Source organism: Boleophthalmus pectinirostris, unplaced genomic scaffold, assembly GCF_026225935.1.
Source record: "Boleophthalmus pectinirostris isolate CB_2022bp ecotype Guang Dong unplaced genomic scaffold, ASM2622593v1 HiC_scaffold_4, whole genome shotgun sequence".
In the NCBI taxonomy this organism is placed as follows: domain Eukaryota; kingdom Metazoa; phylum Chordata; class Actinopteri; order Gobiiformes; family Gobiidae; genus Boleophthalmus; species Boleophthalmus pectinirostris.
In genome coordinates this window covers 12,486,360-12,503,036 of record NW_026571353.1, presented here as the reverse complement: position 1 = coordinate 12,503,036, position 16,677 = coordinate 12,486,360, and the positions used below count along the sequence as shown (strand labels likewise).

Here is a 16,677-nt window from a genome sequence, read left to right as displayed (position 1 = left end):
AGGATAGCGCCTGTTGTCCCACATTTCTCTATTCCCTCGCCGCGTGTGTGTCGGTGTGTACCTGTGTGTAGTACTTGTGTGTAGTTGTGTGTAGTTGTGTACACTGGGGAGTTGTTGTGTAGGACTTCCTGGAGAGCTGAGTGCTTTTGGGGCACGGCAGCAGACTGAGACAGGTAGGTACATTAGCCAAGGTGGCACCGAGCAACGCGCCAGCTGGCCAGGCTCGAGAGTCTATTCAATTACGGACTTGATTTGCATGCTGATATCCATCTCCATGCATCAAAGGAAACACCTACATATGCACAGTTTAATTAATATATCTGCTCACTAACTATTGGCACAGGAAAGGGGAATAGCTTACGGAGATTTATTCGTTTATGTTTGGTTTTATCATTTAGTACGAGTTATTTATTTGTACCAATACAGCCAGTTAGCAATTAAATATTTTGTCCAAGTTGGGTTAAACTATGTTGGTTTGAAGACGGGTTAGAAAAGTTTCAAAAAGTGCATGAGACTGATTGATATTACCTATATTTAAAAGGCATTTTGTTGGATGAGAACCATATGGAAACAACTGCCAGGGCCACTCAATTTTGTTCAGTTCGACACGTTGTTGGATGAGAACCACGGGGAAGTAAGTGTCTGTGGCTATTCCAGACTTGTTTTTCTACCACGGTTCAACATCAGAGTGAAAGGAGGGATTAAGTGGGCGGAGCTAAAAGAAAGTTATTTTGGGAAATCTGCTAGCTGTTTCCAGACAGTATCATTACGCTTATTGAGCTTTAAGCCACGTTAGAATCTTCAAAAACATACCTGGAGTTGTGCTTTGTTTTATTCACACATGTTTGGGTAATCCTGCATTATTCTCTAAAGCTCAAAATGCTCTGTGATGTTATGAAGCAGTAGTTTTCAAGTTAACAGCTGTCTTTTACTTTTTGTTCAATAGAGATTAGCAATTTCAGATCTGCGGAGCACTTTCTGTATTACCACATGACATCACAAGAGTGGAGAAGAGTGTTTTCATTTTGAGAGAATAACTCAGTCTAAATATGCAGGATTTCTACGTAAAAAATGTATGAATGAAACAAAACACAACTCCAGGTATGTTTGTGATGAGGACACAACATTACTGTATTTTTCAGACTATAAATCGCTCCAGAGTATGAGTTGCACCAGCCAAAAAATTAGTAATGAAGAAGAAAAAAACATATATAAGTCGCACCGGACTATAAAAGGGAAATTTATTTTATAAAATCAGAGACCAGGAACCGTCATTTCATCTTGAAAGGCAAAGTTATAGTTATAAAAATAGAACATAGAACAACAGGCTGTTAATGTAACATATGAACAGTTATTCAGATAACTAGATCATAAACAACATAACAAGTTTACCAAACTCTCCATCTCACTCCAAATCACAAAATCCATTGAATATCTTCTGTGTAGCAGTTGACAGACTCAGCATCAGTTCCTGTTAGAATTATTACGGCCTTTCTGAATCCCGACAGGATGGTTTCCGTTGTCACTGAAGTCCAGGCTTTGTCGATCCATCCAGTGACTTCCAGGAAAGCTGCATGGCGCATCCTCTGGGTTGCAGTGAAGCTGTGCTCTCCATACCCGCTTTCCGCCAGTCCCTTACAAGTTTTTCGCTCACTCCGAACTTTCTTTCTGCTGCTCAATTACCATTTTCGCCTGAATATTTCACTACTTGCAGCAGGACAGTGGCTTTTTCTGCAGGAGACATGCGCAGTAAAGGGAGAAGTGACAGTGGTGTAAGAGTAATAGGAGTAGCACACAAACCTAGAGCGCCCTCTTGTGGCTGTCAGTGTGAAATTTTTAATGTATAAGTCGCACCAGAGTATAAGTCGCAGGACCACCCAAACCATGAAAAAAAGTGTGACTTATAGTCCGAAAAATACGGTACATCACTGATCAGAAAATTGCGTAATATAGGCCCCCCTTTAAATACTAGGTCACGACTGGTGAATACTTGAATCACACTATTACAGTTTAGTGAATTCCAGCCAGAATTTTGCACCTTAAAAGCTCCATTGGTTTACCATAAGTGCTTTGACTCTGAGACAGGTGGTCATATTGCTGTGTCTGATCAGTGTTTATACAGCCTTCTTAGCATGCTATTAATCTATATTCACCATCTACCCTAGCTTGTAGATCCCTGCCCACCATTTGAAAACCTCGTATTTTACATGCTAATATCCTTCTTCACGCTTCAAAGGCAAATCTCCATATGCTTAATTAATATCTCTACTGCTCGGTGGCCACTGGCTTCGCAGGTGTCCTATTTGGGCACAGATCTGCAGTCCGTGTGTGCTGGCTTGTCCCTAATCCCGAATAACAGCGATCTGACAGTGGATTCCAGCGAATTTAAATGCGGGCTGCCTCATGAATAGCGAGACTTGAACTACTTACAATTCAGATCACCGCGCTCTCACACACCGATTCCGTGGCAACTGACAGCGCGACAACTGCAAGAATGGGGGTCTCTCGCTCGCTAGCCAGACACTCACGCACGCACACACAAGTCCACAATGCAACCTCCTAGTGTTAACACAACCCCACGCACACGCCAAAAACATGCACGTACAAATTGATATGCACACATGCGAGTCTAGCCAAGCGCAGTCATCCCCGGGTTGGTTGCGCTTCACGGCCCAAACTCAACAGGGGCCCTTATTGGCAGACGGGAGCGCGTAGTGCCAATTGGGCTCCAGGCTTGATTAGCTATTAGCTGTGGCGTACTGACAGCTGATGTGAGAGAAGAGAGAGAAGGGTGGGAGTGCCTGTCGAAGCTGGTTTTGTGAATATAAAGGATTGAAGGATTAGCTGCCATTGGTGTTTGACTTGAGGAGTGGCGGTCATGTTGGCCATTCAAAGTGGGGCTAAATAATTAAAATCAATCTGTTCAATTAACTTGAGTAACTTTGTTAATTTCATTAGACTTGTTGGGGGTTAGCATGCCGCTGAAATTTATTCTGGCAGCTATGGGATGAGGTAGCTGATATTTTGTATTAGTTAAGACCGTGACAGAGTGGATAACAGTAAGGCTGGGTATTCTTAAATGCTAGCTCTGTGAAAAAAAGACATTTGAAGCAATGCCACATGTGTGAGGGTTAGTCTTAGGCGTTCAGTGTTGTAGATAATGATTAGTAAAATAATGCATTATCAAACTAGTGTAAAGTAGTATTTAAAAACCAAGTAAAGTGTATTTATAAACCAAGTATTGTATAAGGAACCCATATTATAATATTTTCTTTGGGTCCTTATCAATGTTAGCCTGATTTGTCAGCCTGTTTCACTTCGTGGAAACCGTCTGACCTTGCATTAAGATTCATTCATCGACGGTAGGCGGGTACTTTTTTTATTTAACCAATCGCTGCTATCTGGTTGTGATATATGTAATGCGCCGCTAACAGGGCTAACTGGTATATTAAGCTTTTCCCAAATCCCATAGGAAGAAGGGCAATAACGTCTTTTCCCTTGATAAAATTCGCCAAACATTCTCTTTGTTCCAGCTTTAAATCCTTGATCTTGAGAATCGTTGCCAGCACAGAATGTATGGCTTCATCTACATCCATCTCGACCGCTTTGTTTACTGTTGCACTGTACCACAATACGGACCCAGACAGGCGCTTGAGTTTGATGAAATGCCTTCACAGCTCTTTGCTGATTGACCAGTGCACGGTCTACAACTTCCGGGCTTCTTGCAAACCGTCTAGTGTATTCTGATTCCTGACCTAGTCGAGAGAAATGAAATTGAGCGGAGACTCTAGGTGGCACCAGCCTGCCTACATCAATATACCTTCAGTTGAGTTTTGTTTCATTCACACATGTTTAACACACAAACCCTGCATATCGAAGCGGAGCTCTTCCCTCAAACCAAAAACGCTTTGTTCCACCTTGTGATGTCATGTGGTAATACAGAAAGTGCTGCTCTGTGTTTTTATGCTCCATACACCTTCACTCGAATCAGTTGCATTTGAATAATTCAGCGTTGGAATTGCCAATGACTACTGAACAAAATGTAAAAGGTAACCACTTCATGACATCACAAGTTAGAACAGAGCATTTAGACTTTTGGAGATGCTGACAGACTAACAACATTATGTCTTATGGTTCACACTTTTGCATATTATAAAATTAACAGCAATTGAACAGGGAGATAGGAATACTATCTTCAATTTACCAAACATTTTGTGCTGTCCTATTTGTAGGACAGTTTTTTGTTTTTTTTTTACATTGTCTTCTGCCATCCCAGGGCAGGAGAATGGATTAAAATGAATGAAATGAAAACTGTAAAATGTAAAATTCAACGCTTCTGGGTTGGGTTGATCCTCAGACACCTCACAAGTTACCTATAGTTGCTAGAATATAGAATGAACATATACGTGCATCAGCTCTTTCACTTTATTCAGTGTGGTGGGATTTTAGCTGCAGAAACCCAGCATCACTCTATTATGCACGCTGGTCTCTTAATGGAGATGTGCCCATAAGAATTCGCATGTCAGCAGCAGGATTCATTATTTCATAGATACACACTTTGAAACCCACATGAAGGTGACCCCAGCAGCTGTGCCTGGAACCGCTCCGGAGCCAAACTAGTTCACTCTGCCCTACATGAAAGCACTGCCGACGTGTCCTCTGCAACTACCAGCACCATGCGTAAAGAACAATGATGTCTGCAACAGCTCCCAGTTTCGACACGGAAGAGAAGATAGTTTACCTGGGGTCATGGAGCTTTTGTGGTAGTTTGTTGATAGCGTGCAATACCCCAAAATATAATGAGAATTGTCTAAACTAAATTTTGCACATGGTTGGTGTTGAGTAAATATTTGCTAAGCTGGATAGTGATGGTGGCAATGTGAGCCCAGTGATTTGAACACAACTTGTGAAGGTGACTGGACTTTAAAAATATGTAGGAGCTGATGTTATGAGTGAATGTGAAGGTGACTTAAAGGTGCATTATGGAACCTTTCTAATGGAGAGTCCACCACCTGCTTATCTCTACGATAATGCTGCTTTGCCTGGAATTTGAGACATCATAAAACTGAATAAGTTATTATTTTAGATGGTTCTAGATAATGATTTGTAGATAATGCAATATCAAAAACTATTATAAAGTTATGTGACCAGGTATTTGGCATTTAAACATATCTATCTCCATAGAGACAAGCAGGAGAGACCAGGTCAATTTAGTGGTCAGATCTATGGAGAGGCAACCCTGTTCACAATAAGAATGTCTGTTTTTCAAGGCATTTGGAGCAATAAAACACATGGAGTTGAATAAATGCAAGATAAATAAGTTTAATGCCATACTAGGGAGCATTCAAGGCAAAGGAATAACATCTCCATGGAGACAAGCAGGTGACAGACCCTCTACCAGAAATGTGACACAGTGCACTGTTAACATGCTAGGTTACTAAAACATTTGTGAACGAAACAAAATCATATCACATCATATGGTTAAAAGCTCAAATTTGGTTAGTTATGCCTGATACTGATACTGATATTGATACTTTGTGTCTGATCGTCAACATTCCCTGGAGTTTGATGCTAACTGAAAGCACTACTGTGTCAGAAGCTCTGTTACTCAAATTAGACTTAAATTCAGGACCATAATTGGTGCTTTCTCTAGTCGTGCTAACGATTCCCGAGATTGAGGATCAAGGATCGAATCCTAATCCTGTGAGGTCAGACTGTTTCCATGAAGTGAAACCGGCTGCTATGCTTTCACTTCCCTGGCCCTGAATTATATGCTAATATGACTCCACATTCAGTGCAGCTTAGTAGCCCAAACAGAAAACAGAAACTGTAAACAAGTAAGATGTTAGTTTCAGAACAGTTTCAGTGTAGTTAGCTCCTCCCTTCAGGCAGATATAAGGAAGTGTCCACCAGCATTTTGACCAGAACTGAAGAAGCAGCTTGGATGAGCTGTGAAACTTTTGTCCAGTTGACTAATTCTTGCCATGGATTCTACCTTGAAGACTGAGAGATTGTACACACAGCTGGTTGAACCTTTATACAAATGAGATTACCATAAACTCCCCATTATAACATTTCTAAATACTATTACTAGCAATGCCTCATCATTCAGGCCTCAAAGCCCCAGACTTAACACAAGACGGTATGACAACAGTTATCGGATGTTTTAGAGCGGCAGATGTTTTTGCACAATAGCAGAGGAAGTGCAGGTGTGATGGATGGCTTTAATTAACCCTTTATTCCATTTCCGAGTCACTAGCATCACTTATTTTAGCAGCTAACAAACATCATTACAGGTCTTACTGCTCTCACCTGCTGTGCTGAAGCAAAACACTGGCAAAGACTAGCAAAGATGCTGATTTTAGTTCAGCAGTAGTTTTCCCCTGAACATGTGTAGCCCAGCTTGAGAGCATGTCATATTAATTAGCTAAAGACTCAACTTTGGTCTGATATTTTTGTGCAATTAGGGTGGTTTAGGATGGTGAGCCAAAGGAAATCACTGTGCAGAGGCAGCATCAAAGTGTAATATGTGCGTGTGTGTGTTGTAATAGCATTGTGAATAATTGAAGGGCTCTTTGTGGTCGCAGGTGTGTGTTTGTGAATATGGGAGTGTGTAATTAATTTTTAAGGGAAATGCTGTTCGGTCGGCATTATTTGTTTACAAAGTATAAATATTTGAAGCAACTGGTGAGTAGGGACAATGCAAAGTAGTTAATAGAGCCTTTAAAATGTGAGATTTTGTAAAGAGACCTGATTCAACCAGAGCTGAAGATGCAGTCATATTAGGTCTGATTACACAGGTTGTTCAGGGAAAAACTAAACAAACATCAGATAAGAACTCAAAACAGAATGGATTTAGATATGCATTAAAGAAAATATCATTTGCTAGCTAATAACTAGTAAGACCTAATTTCAATTTCAGAATGGTGAAAAATGATGACCTTGCCATAGCAGTTAACAATTTCAAACTAAATATCATATATTCTGAAGTCATCAAAATGTCTGCTGTAACAGGAAGCTGAAACCCATTAATAAAACTTGTTCTTTAAAGCAGATTTGCTTGTACAAGTCTCTCTATGGCCTAATGCCAAAGTACGTCTCTGACATGTTAGTGTCATATGAACCATCTGAAGATGTGCTTCCTGCTGGTGCCCACATTCAGGACTAAATATCAATGTTTCAGTTTTATGCTAAAATCTGGAACAATTTTCCTGAAGATGTGAGACAGACCTCTGTTCTGACAATGATTAAATCCAGGCTCCAAATGGTTCTATTTAGCTGTGCAGATGACTGAAAGCTTTTTATTCTGCATGATGATTATTGGGATTTTAATGTCTTTCCTATTCTGTAAAACACTTTGTGTACGAATTGTACAAAATAAACTTGCATACTTACCAAAACTACCAGACAACAATGCATTAGCTAGTTCAAAGATTTGCACCGTATTGGCACTAAAATCAAGTATATCCTGTGTCTACTTGTTCTGCTTTAATCAAGATCAGAAGGCTCTGAAATTAGTGAGAAATAACCCTTGTATGTTTTTGTCCTACAGCGGAAGGTTGGCTACAGCGTGTGGTGGTCTTAAACTCAGAGGCTCACGTCATTGAGGAGATCCAACTTTTTGACACACCTCAGCCTGTGGACACTCTCACCATCTCCCATTCAAAGGTAACAAATTATATATTCATAACCATAATCACTGCCTCATAAACTTCTTAATGCACTCATATTTGATTTCCAACTCCTTAGATTTTTCTCATTTCTTTTATTATTGCAAGTCCTTGGACATTTGTACCATCTTTGCACGCCTGCTGAGTTTGAAGAGAGTCTTACCTCAGTGCAAATGTCACTATTAACCTTGTCTATTGCTTTTGTATTACAAGCACATTTAATTATAAAGACGAAATATTCCCTTTTTATGTGTCATTAGGATTTTTAAGAACCAATGCAAGATTTATCACATTTGCTGCCAACTCAACCATGCAATTTTCAAGTAATTATCACTTTTCTGAACCTCATTCTTCTCTTGTAAGCACAGAGAATCACTAATACAGATTACATCCTTGGAAAGCTCCTTCATAATCTTGCCTTGAGGTTGCATCAGTGGTTCATTGGTATTTAGAGATATAACGGTCAACCTTTGTCTTAATACCCTTTTTGTCATGCAGACTCAAAACGCTCTGTAACTTTTCAAATAAAATTGAACTTCTAAAAGTCAGTTTATTATTACATACTTTGTGCTTCAGTCCATCCATTCAGCCACAAGGGGTCAGAAGCGAGCAGATAATTCATTGCTTTTAGATTAACAAATATATAAATATAAAGAAAGAAAGAGTAACAGTGTAACTAATTTACATCAGCTTTCAAATGTGCATTCAATTCTCAGTGACAATATTTACCTGTATTAGTGTACTTCTTTGGTAGTATTTGATTAATAAAGAAAGTTGGGTCAGGAAGGGCATCCAGTATAAACATGGCTAATCAATTTCTGGGTTTCATATGACATCATAACATTCTATAGGCCGTCAGATGTGGGCAGATAAAATGTATATTGTAAAAATATAGATTTTTGTTGTACTATAGCAAGTTCTATGGTCTGGTCACTAAAAAACATGATCAGTTTCAACAATTGTGTATTTACCTTTTTGCAATCAGGAAGTCATACTCTTGGTCCCCATCTGGTAATGTGATTTCATCATGCTGCAGAATCTATAAAAAAAAAACACCAAATTTGATCCTTTGCAGCTGACGTCATCAACTTTCCCTGGGGATGTGATGCTAACTGTGGGTATACTCTGTCTGGGGCTTGTTAGACTTTAATCTGAGCTTTATTTTAACACAATCTGACCAGAAAGAACTGACTTAGCTGGAACTACAACAGGTGAGCTGACAACAAGTCCCTCTTGTTTTTTCAGTTAGTCACTCTCACCTTTTTTGTTGGAAATCAAACACCTAAACAGGATCATGAACCCTCGTATGGATCACAGACTCCAGATGTGCTGTGTAAATCCATTTACTATTTTTTCTTGAGTTGATCTATAAGCTTTTTGGCTGTGTTTGCTAATGTGTGCATTGTGTGACCATGGTAACTAATGAACATTCCACCATTCACATACATGTAGAACACCCCCAGCGTAATGGTACTGAAAACAATCAATTCTTAACTTATATATTTGCTTTTTTCTGTAGAAGTATTTGTACATTGGATCGCGTTCAGAGGTGCTCCAGCTGCCCTTGGCTAACTGCAGTCGTTATCAGTCTCAGCCCGACTGCCTGCTGGCCCGGGACCCCTACTGTGCATGGGACAGTGAGGGGCGCGCCTGTGTCCGCATCGACCTCCACAGAGGGTGAGCTCCGGGGCATATGCTATGTCGTTCATTTCTTTTTTTATGGGGTGGAACTTATTGGTAATGGTGCAAAAGTAGGATGTATTTTCAAATGATCACATATATCCAATTGAAAAAGTTCAGATCTTAACACAGCTTTGGAGATCCACTGTGCTACCATGTTACATCACTGTTTTGTTTATTTTCTTCTCCAAAACAAAAGTATATGTTTTCATGACAGCCAGCTACCATAGATGCCAAAAAGGAACAATGTGAAATGCTCGCAGCCAAACTCCAAAATAGAAATATATCATAACTTTGTCAGACTTGCTTTTGTTTCCTTGCTAAAGCCACTGTGCTGTATCACATTCACTGTATTGATATGAACTTGTAAATCTTTAGCTGTTTAGAATAGGGTTGTTAAAAGTATTGAAAATCAGATATGAATGGATACTTAAACTAGTAATGAAACTACAAAATTTAATACTAAAAAAATGACATGTAACAGGACAAAATTTGACTTTCCCTGAATAGTTACATTTTAAAAAGACACTAGCATAAGACCGCCTGGTAATATGAAAAGTACAGTATTTTTCAGACTATAAGTCGCTGCAGAGTATAAGTCACACCAGCCAAAAAATGCTTAATGAAGAAGAAAAAAACATATATAAGTTGCTCCGGACTATAAGTCACACTTTTTGGGGGAAATTAGTTTTTATAAAATCAGAGACCAGGAACCAACATTTCATCTTGAAAGGCAAGTAATAGTAATAACAACAGAACAGAGAACTACAAGCTGTTAACATCACATGTGGACAGTTAAGATAACTAGAGCATAAACAGTGTAACAGGTTACCAAACTCTCCATCTCACTCCAATCACTAAATCCATTGAATTCTTCATCCTTGGTGTCACTTATGAGCAACTCCGCGACCTCTGGAGGTAAACGGAGCGCCGCTTCCTCTCCTGCATAGCTGTTGTCAGACTCAGCATCAGTTCCAGTTAGAATTATTCCGGCCTTTCTGAATCCCGACAGGATGGTTTCGGTTGTCTTTATGTTTAAATTTTAAATAGACAGTGATACAGAAGTAATGGTGCGATCAACTGACATGATACCAGACAGGACAGTGACTCTTTCTCTTTCTTCTGCAGCCTACATGTGCAGTAGAGTGCGAAGTGACAGTGGTACAGGAGTACATAAGTCTAGAGCGCCCTCTCACAGCAGTCAGTGTGAAAATTTTAACATATAAGTATAAGTCGCAGGACCACCCAAAGTCACCCAAAAAATACAATACTTCTATTTTTTTGTGTTAAATTACACTTTAAAACAGTAGCTCTCAAACTTTTCACACCAAGTAACACTAGATTTATGTCATGTATATCATATCAGGACTATTCAAGGCATAATCTAAGGCTAAACCAGGTCTAAAAGTGGACTGCATCTTTTCCATTGTAGTTCTAAACATACAATTGTCCAGAGGAGGGCAGAAAAGTGAATACAGCTACCACTTAATTAGGCAAACTCACATAGTGAATGAAGGGCTGTCCAAGTACCGACTGAAGGAACTCACGTACCACAGTCCATAACAAGTACAGAGCCTATTAGAAATCAAGTTTGAACATTTTCTGTTATGACAGCACTATTGTAGAAACAAGAGACACTGAATGCACCTACAGCATATTTTAACAGTTTGCTATGGAAACAGAAAGAGCCAGTCTGAAGCACCATTATCATCCACTTGTATCAACACTGTTGTGCTAGCCCCGTGCTACTGTTTTGAGACTGCATTTCTGAAATCCTTTGTGTTCCCCTTTAGATCCACCTCTTCGCTGTCCCAGGACCTCATGCTGGAGAGGTTTAGCCGAGGGAAAGCCAAGTTCGATAAGCCTGTGTCTATCCCCAGTCCTGGTGAGTATTAGCAGCCACATCAGTGCTCTGGCTCCCTTCGAGAATTGCGAAAGCCACTTCACTGCAAAAGCAAAAAGAGTGTTGAGTGAATACATTGAGATTGAGCTGAATAAATTGAATTAAGTGGGGAGAAAGCTGGCCGCTGCAGAGTAAGAATCAGAATTCAACCCGGAGAGACTTGGACAGACAAAAACAAATCGGTAAAGAAAGATGGGGAGTTTATTGGATCGACAAACTTTAGATCTTGACAGTTAGACCCTGGCAGATAACTGGTGGATTTCACTCATGGGTCTAGACACTCGGAGCAGTGCAGAGAAGAAGACTGAGAGGGTGAGGTGGCTGGTGAGGAGGCGAAATGAATGTATTTAGTGTATATGGGATATGAATGTGAAGTTGAAAAGGACGCTAGAGTGTCAAGCTTTGTGGTTGAATTTTAAAGAGGGAGTATTATGCAACATTGAGTTTTTGGCGCTTTCTACACATGTTATAACGCTTTTCCCTCATCAAAAACATGCCTGAAGTGGTTTTACATGTAATTCAACCCACAAGCCTCACCCATGCTCCGACACAGCAATTTTCCATAAATATACAAAAGCGTGACACAAAACAATACACTTACAACTCCACAAACTTGATGCGATGTGCAGTAGTTTCATTAGCACTCTGAAGGGGGGGTGACTTAATGCAGAGAGCAAAGGGAGGGGAGCCTCAAAAACGAAATGGAGACTTATTAAACATGTTAATATTTAGACTTAAACTTAGACAAACTTAATTGATCCACAAGAGAAATTATTTGGACATGTCACAATATAATATAATAACAGAGAGAAAAAAATATAAATAGTAGGGATGTAAAGATATCCAAATCACACAGTACAATATTTATTGCGATATTTTGAGAGGCTTATATAATTTTAGATGGAACACTTTTTTGTTTTTAAAATATCTTGACAAGATTTTGGTGTGAATTATTTTTGTCATAATCCCAAGAATTCAAGTAAAAACATATTTCTTCATGTTGTCTGAACTGAAATGAATCATGGGATATGTAGTTTCTGATCATTCATAAGCTGGTGCTACTGTAAAACCATGCATTTAAGCAAAGGAACTTGTGATTCGATATATTGTGACTGTCCACGTTTATTGTGAAACTTTATCACAATATTTCGGTTATTGTTACATTCCTAATAAATGGTAATAATACATTCTAAATAAGTAGCAAAAATGGAAAGAAACTGGTCAAATAAGGCATAATTATATACAATATGTGTATATGTGTGTAAAGTAAATACATTCTTTTCCTCAAATATAGCCCTTTCAAAAACAATAAAAGGTAACATGGTGATCTACATTTGTTAGCGATTAATATCTCATAGAAGTGTAATAATCCTTCTTTAAGTTTTAGGATCACTGACACATCATGTCTTCTTTTGCAGAGCATGCTCGTCTCCGAAACGTGACAGTGGTGGTGGGCTCAGACATGGTCCTGCCCTGTCAGCTGGTGTCTAATCTGGCTCAGCCCTGTTGGCTCTTCAATGACCGCGAGCTGCTGCTGGGCTCTCCAGAAGTGGCGGGAGCACGCTTTGACCGCACCCTCAAGGCCCTGGTGATCCCTGACGCAGGACAGGCGCAGGCGGGCAGATACGTGTGCTTCTCCGAGGAGCAGGGCGTCAAGTTTCAGACGGAGCGGTACCAGGTGGCAGTAGTGGCCAGTGCCCCTGTGTTCATGGAAGCACGCGCTCCCGACAGCAGCATGGGACTCTTCTGGGTCCTGGTCATCACTCTGGGAGCAGCCTGTTTGCTTCTGTTAGTAGCAGCTCTGTACCTGCGCAGGAGGCTAAAGCTAGCACTAGGAAAAGGAGCAGATATGAAACCTTTAGAGAGCACTCTGGTGTATCCCATCACTCTCCCCAAAGAACCACCCACTTTTGTGCCCAGTAAGATGCCCAGTGACGAGGACCGCTTCTGGGAGACAGGCGCTAACTACTACTACTCTGATGGCTCTTTGAAGATCGTCCCCGGTCATGCCCTCGGGCCCAGCAGTGTGAGCAGCGCACCGCCCCCCAGTGCCATCCCCGGGCAGCCCATCCACTCCCCGAGCAGACTCAGCCTCACCAACATCAGGGGCTCCGGCAGCAACGGCTACATCCGTCTGAACCTGAGCTCTGCGGGGGAGGAGCGGGCTAGCGGGCCTGGCGCTGGCGGTGGCGGCCTGGCGGGCCTGGGGGGTATGACCGGGAATGATTACTCGAGCCCCTTTAAAGAGGAGCTGAGGCGCACACTGCAGCAGAGGAGTGTGCTGCCAGACGCTAACCCAGAGGAGTCGTCCGTGTAGGCCTGTCCTCCTCCGGCTTCAGTGTTTGTGTAGAAAGAAAAACAACCAAACTACCTCCCTCTGCTCTGAGGACGCCTGCTCTCTCTCTCCTCAGTCATGCTCACTCTCGCTCTGCCAATGCCTGTTGGACTCCTATAGCACACAGCATGTTTCTTATAGACTCATACATTGTGTTTGCAAACATGCACTAGAATTATTGTGTTACTGGGAACCATGCAGACTGCTGCTTCCACTGTGTACATTTGTATTTAAACTGAACGAGAGGAGAACACCTCAAGCATGGAAATCAAACAAAGGCGTCACTTGTTTTTGAAGGGCACATGACTTTTGGACCAACAAAAACTTTTCATGCTGAAGAAAATGGCAGAAACATGCAGCTGATTGGCTGTCCTTGTGTTGGTGGGGGCTTTTACGGCTTACTGCACTTAAAACTGGAAGCGCATTTTTTCCTGTTTTGAATTTGCGAGTCAAGAGTGAGAGCGGAATAAAGAGGACTAATTAAACTCGAAGCAAGACGACAATCATGTCCCTGTAGCTCTGTGCAGGACAGAGACGAGGCAAAGGGAGACAAAGAGAGAGGAAATTGAATGGAAAATGAAGTGAATAGATGTAAAAGACACAAGAGACCACTGAATGAAGGACAATCTCTCAAGACTTTCTGCTCAATTTGTAATTTGTTCTCACGATGTTGTACGCACCCCAGAGAAAGCTCGCCATCTCTTCAACTTTTTCCTTTGTTGCGATGGCTGCTTTGAATTAAGACATTTCTGGTTGTTATTTTTCTATGTCTCACGGACTACACCAGTGTTCAAACTCTTACTATTATAGACTGATGGCTCACCTCTGTGAATGACAATGAACTTGGGCCCACAGAGCGACTTTTACTTGCACCTTGTTGTCCGATACGAATGCACTTCAAACACCACAGGTTTGATTGAGCGCATCATGGATACGCGCTTTTAGCTGAGCCCTTTTGGACATTCTTGTTTGAAATGTTATTTTTTGCATTCAGCAGATCTATAAACTGCTCACTTAAATCCAAATTACATGAAGACGTTGTGGGGATGGAGAATGTAGTTCCGACTGCTGTGGATGTCTCAATAAGTGCTTTTAAGACTTGTACATTTGTAAGTGAAGATGGGAATATGCACTGCCAAGATGGACACTCGTTCACACACACACATGGCCCTATGAATGAAAACTATTCTGGATTATATTGTTTTGACCGAGGCCCATAGGCAGACCTGGATACTGTGGACAAATACAGAGGAAGAGCACTGTAAAAATTATGGATGAAGATTGGTTAGACTGGTCCCTGCTGTAATGAAGGAATAATGGACTGCTGGCTTCAGAAGGGGACAGCCGCTGAGCAGAAGTAAAGGTATAAATTTTACCAAATAATTTTGTAGATAATAATTTTTGTTCACTAAAGGTGCACAGTGCAACTTTTCTGGTGGAGGGTCTGCTACTTGCTGTCTCCATCAAAATGTTATCTATCAAGCAGGTTACAGCAATACGCTACATTACAACTCAGATCTGTGGAGAGTCGTCCCTATTCACAGAAGAAATTATTTTATTTTTGAGCAACAGAAACACCCATAATCGGATCTGTTTAATCTATATACCATACCATGGAACATTCCAGGTAAAGCAACAATATCTCCATGGAGACACGCAGGTAGCAGACCCTTTACCAGAAAAGTTACGCAGTGCATCTTTAAGGATTAAATTTTTCTTGTCTCTAAATGCAAATTAGGCCAATTATAACCACTATCATGTAAAACGAATGAATAATATAACCATCTTCTAATGCTAAAGTGCTGGGGCTACATACAACACGTGGCAGTTGATTGTATTGTTGCCCAATTGATGTAACTCTACAACTTCACTAAAATTGTTTTTAGAGTTGTAAATAGTGGCACCTGGTGGACATATAATGAAAGTAACATACATTATGGTTATATTATTGTCTGTTTAATTTTCAGATTTCAAGTGATTCTATCATGTTACCAATTCTACAAAGCACACAGACAAATTGTGTTGTAAAGAAAGCAATATCAGACAAAAGTTTCTTGTGAATGTGTTAATGAGTTGTGCTTATTGCATATTCATAGACATTTGCTAATATTCATGGGTTTCTTCAAAAACAAAATGGTTCTTGTTTTGAAGTAATTCTCATTTGAATTTTAATGAAAAACACTGACAGTTCCCTCCTACAATAATCTGCTTTTTATTTAAACTTCAAATTAATAATTACTGGCAACATTTGGATAGGAATATTCATTTGACATTCATATTGGTTTTCTTCCCAAAAACTGAAGCCAAGAAAATATAATTTCCATCAGACAACCAAACGCAGAGGCAAGTGCTTTCATCTGGTGTTTTGAAAAAATGACAAAAAAATAAATAAAAGAATGAAAACAACTTCAGGAATAAAAGCCATTCTATTGTCTGCCCCGGCCACCAGCCAGACTAAATTGCACTGTGGTTACAGAAAAAGGGAGATCACTGTTGAATAAAAAGAAAGGTCTTTGTACCAAATTCTATTTTTGCTTGTAGAAAGCCATCTTTCTGTATGGTACACATTCAGCACAGTTTAAACTTCGGTTGTGGCCTTGAACGCAATTGTAATGATGAAAACATGGACAGGTGAAATATACAATAAAAATTCAAATGGATAGAGCATAAATTCAAAACATCCAGATTAAGTACAGGTTCACAATCAGAAGTCAGTACTTGTTATAATAATTGCTGTTGTCATAATAATAATTTAAGTATTAGTTTTAGTTATAGTTATAGTGTTAGTTGTATGTTGAAGTGTTTTACTCAGGGTCGTATTTTTGGTGTCATCAAGCTGTGACAGGATTGCTAACAGGAGGACATGTGACATAAAACCTACATACCTTGTTAAAATCATTCTATTTAAGATTAGAACTATTTTGGGGACATGAGACAATCTCTTGATGAACAGAGCCTCTTTTAAGATAATATAGATTACTCTGGCATGTGCCTCTATTGTATTTCTAATTATAACTTTACTTGCTTTATTTTTTAGCTGCAACACCTGCCTAAGTCATATAACAATGTCCTACAAAGTAACCCAAATT

General features: G+C 40.1%; 1 protein-coding gene across 2 annotated transcripts in view; it reads left to right on the top strand.

Moving 5' to 3' along the window:
- sema4c (sema domain, immunoglobulin domain (Ig), transmembrane domain (TM) and short cytoplasmic domain, (semaphorin) 4C) overlaps positions 1-16,677 on the top strand; it is a 197,741-nt gene that overhangs the window by 179,676 nt on the left and 1,388 nt on the right. For both annotated transcript variants that reach the window (XM_020928284.2, XM_055161911.1), the window contains 4 exons: positions 7,553-7,668; positions 9,190-9,347; positions 11,144-11,235; positions 12,672-14,951. In XM_020928284.2, coding sequence (XP_020783943.1) covers positions 7,553-7,668; positions 9,190-9,347; positions 11,144-11,235; positions 12,672-13,570 — 1,265 coding nt within the window. In that variant the 3' untranslated portion in view covers positions 13,571-14,951. The remainder of the gene's footprint in view (positions 1-7,552; positions 7,669-9,189; positions 9,348-11,143; positions 11,236-12,671; positions 14,952-16,677) is intronic.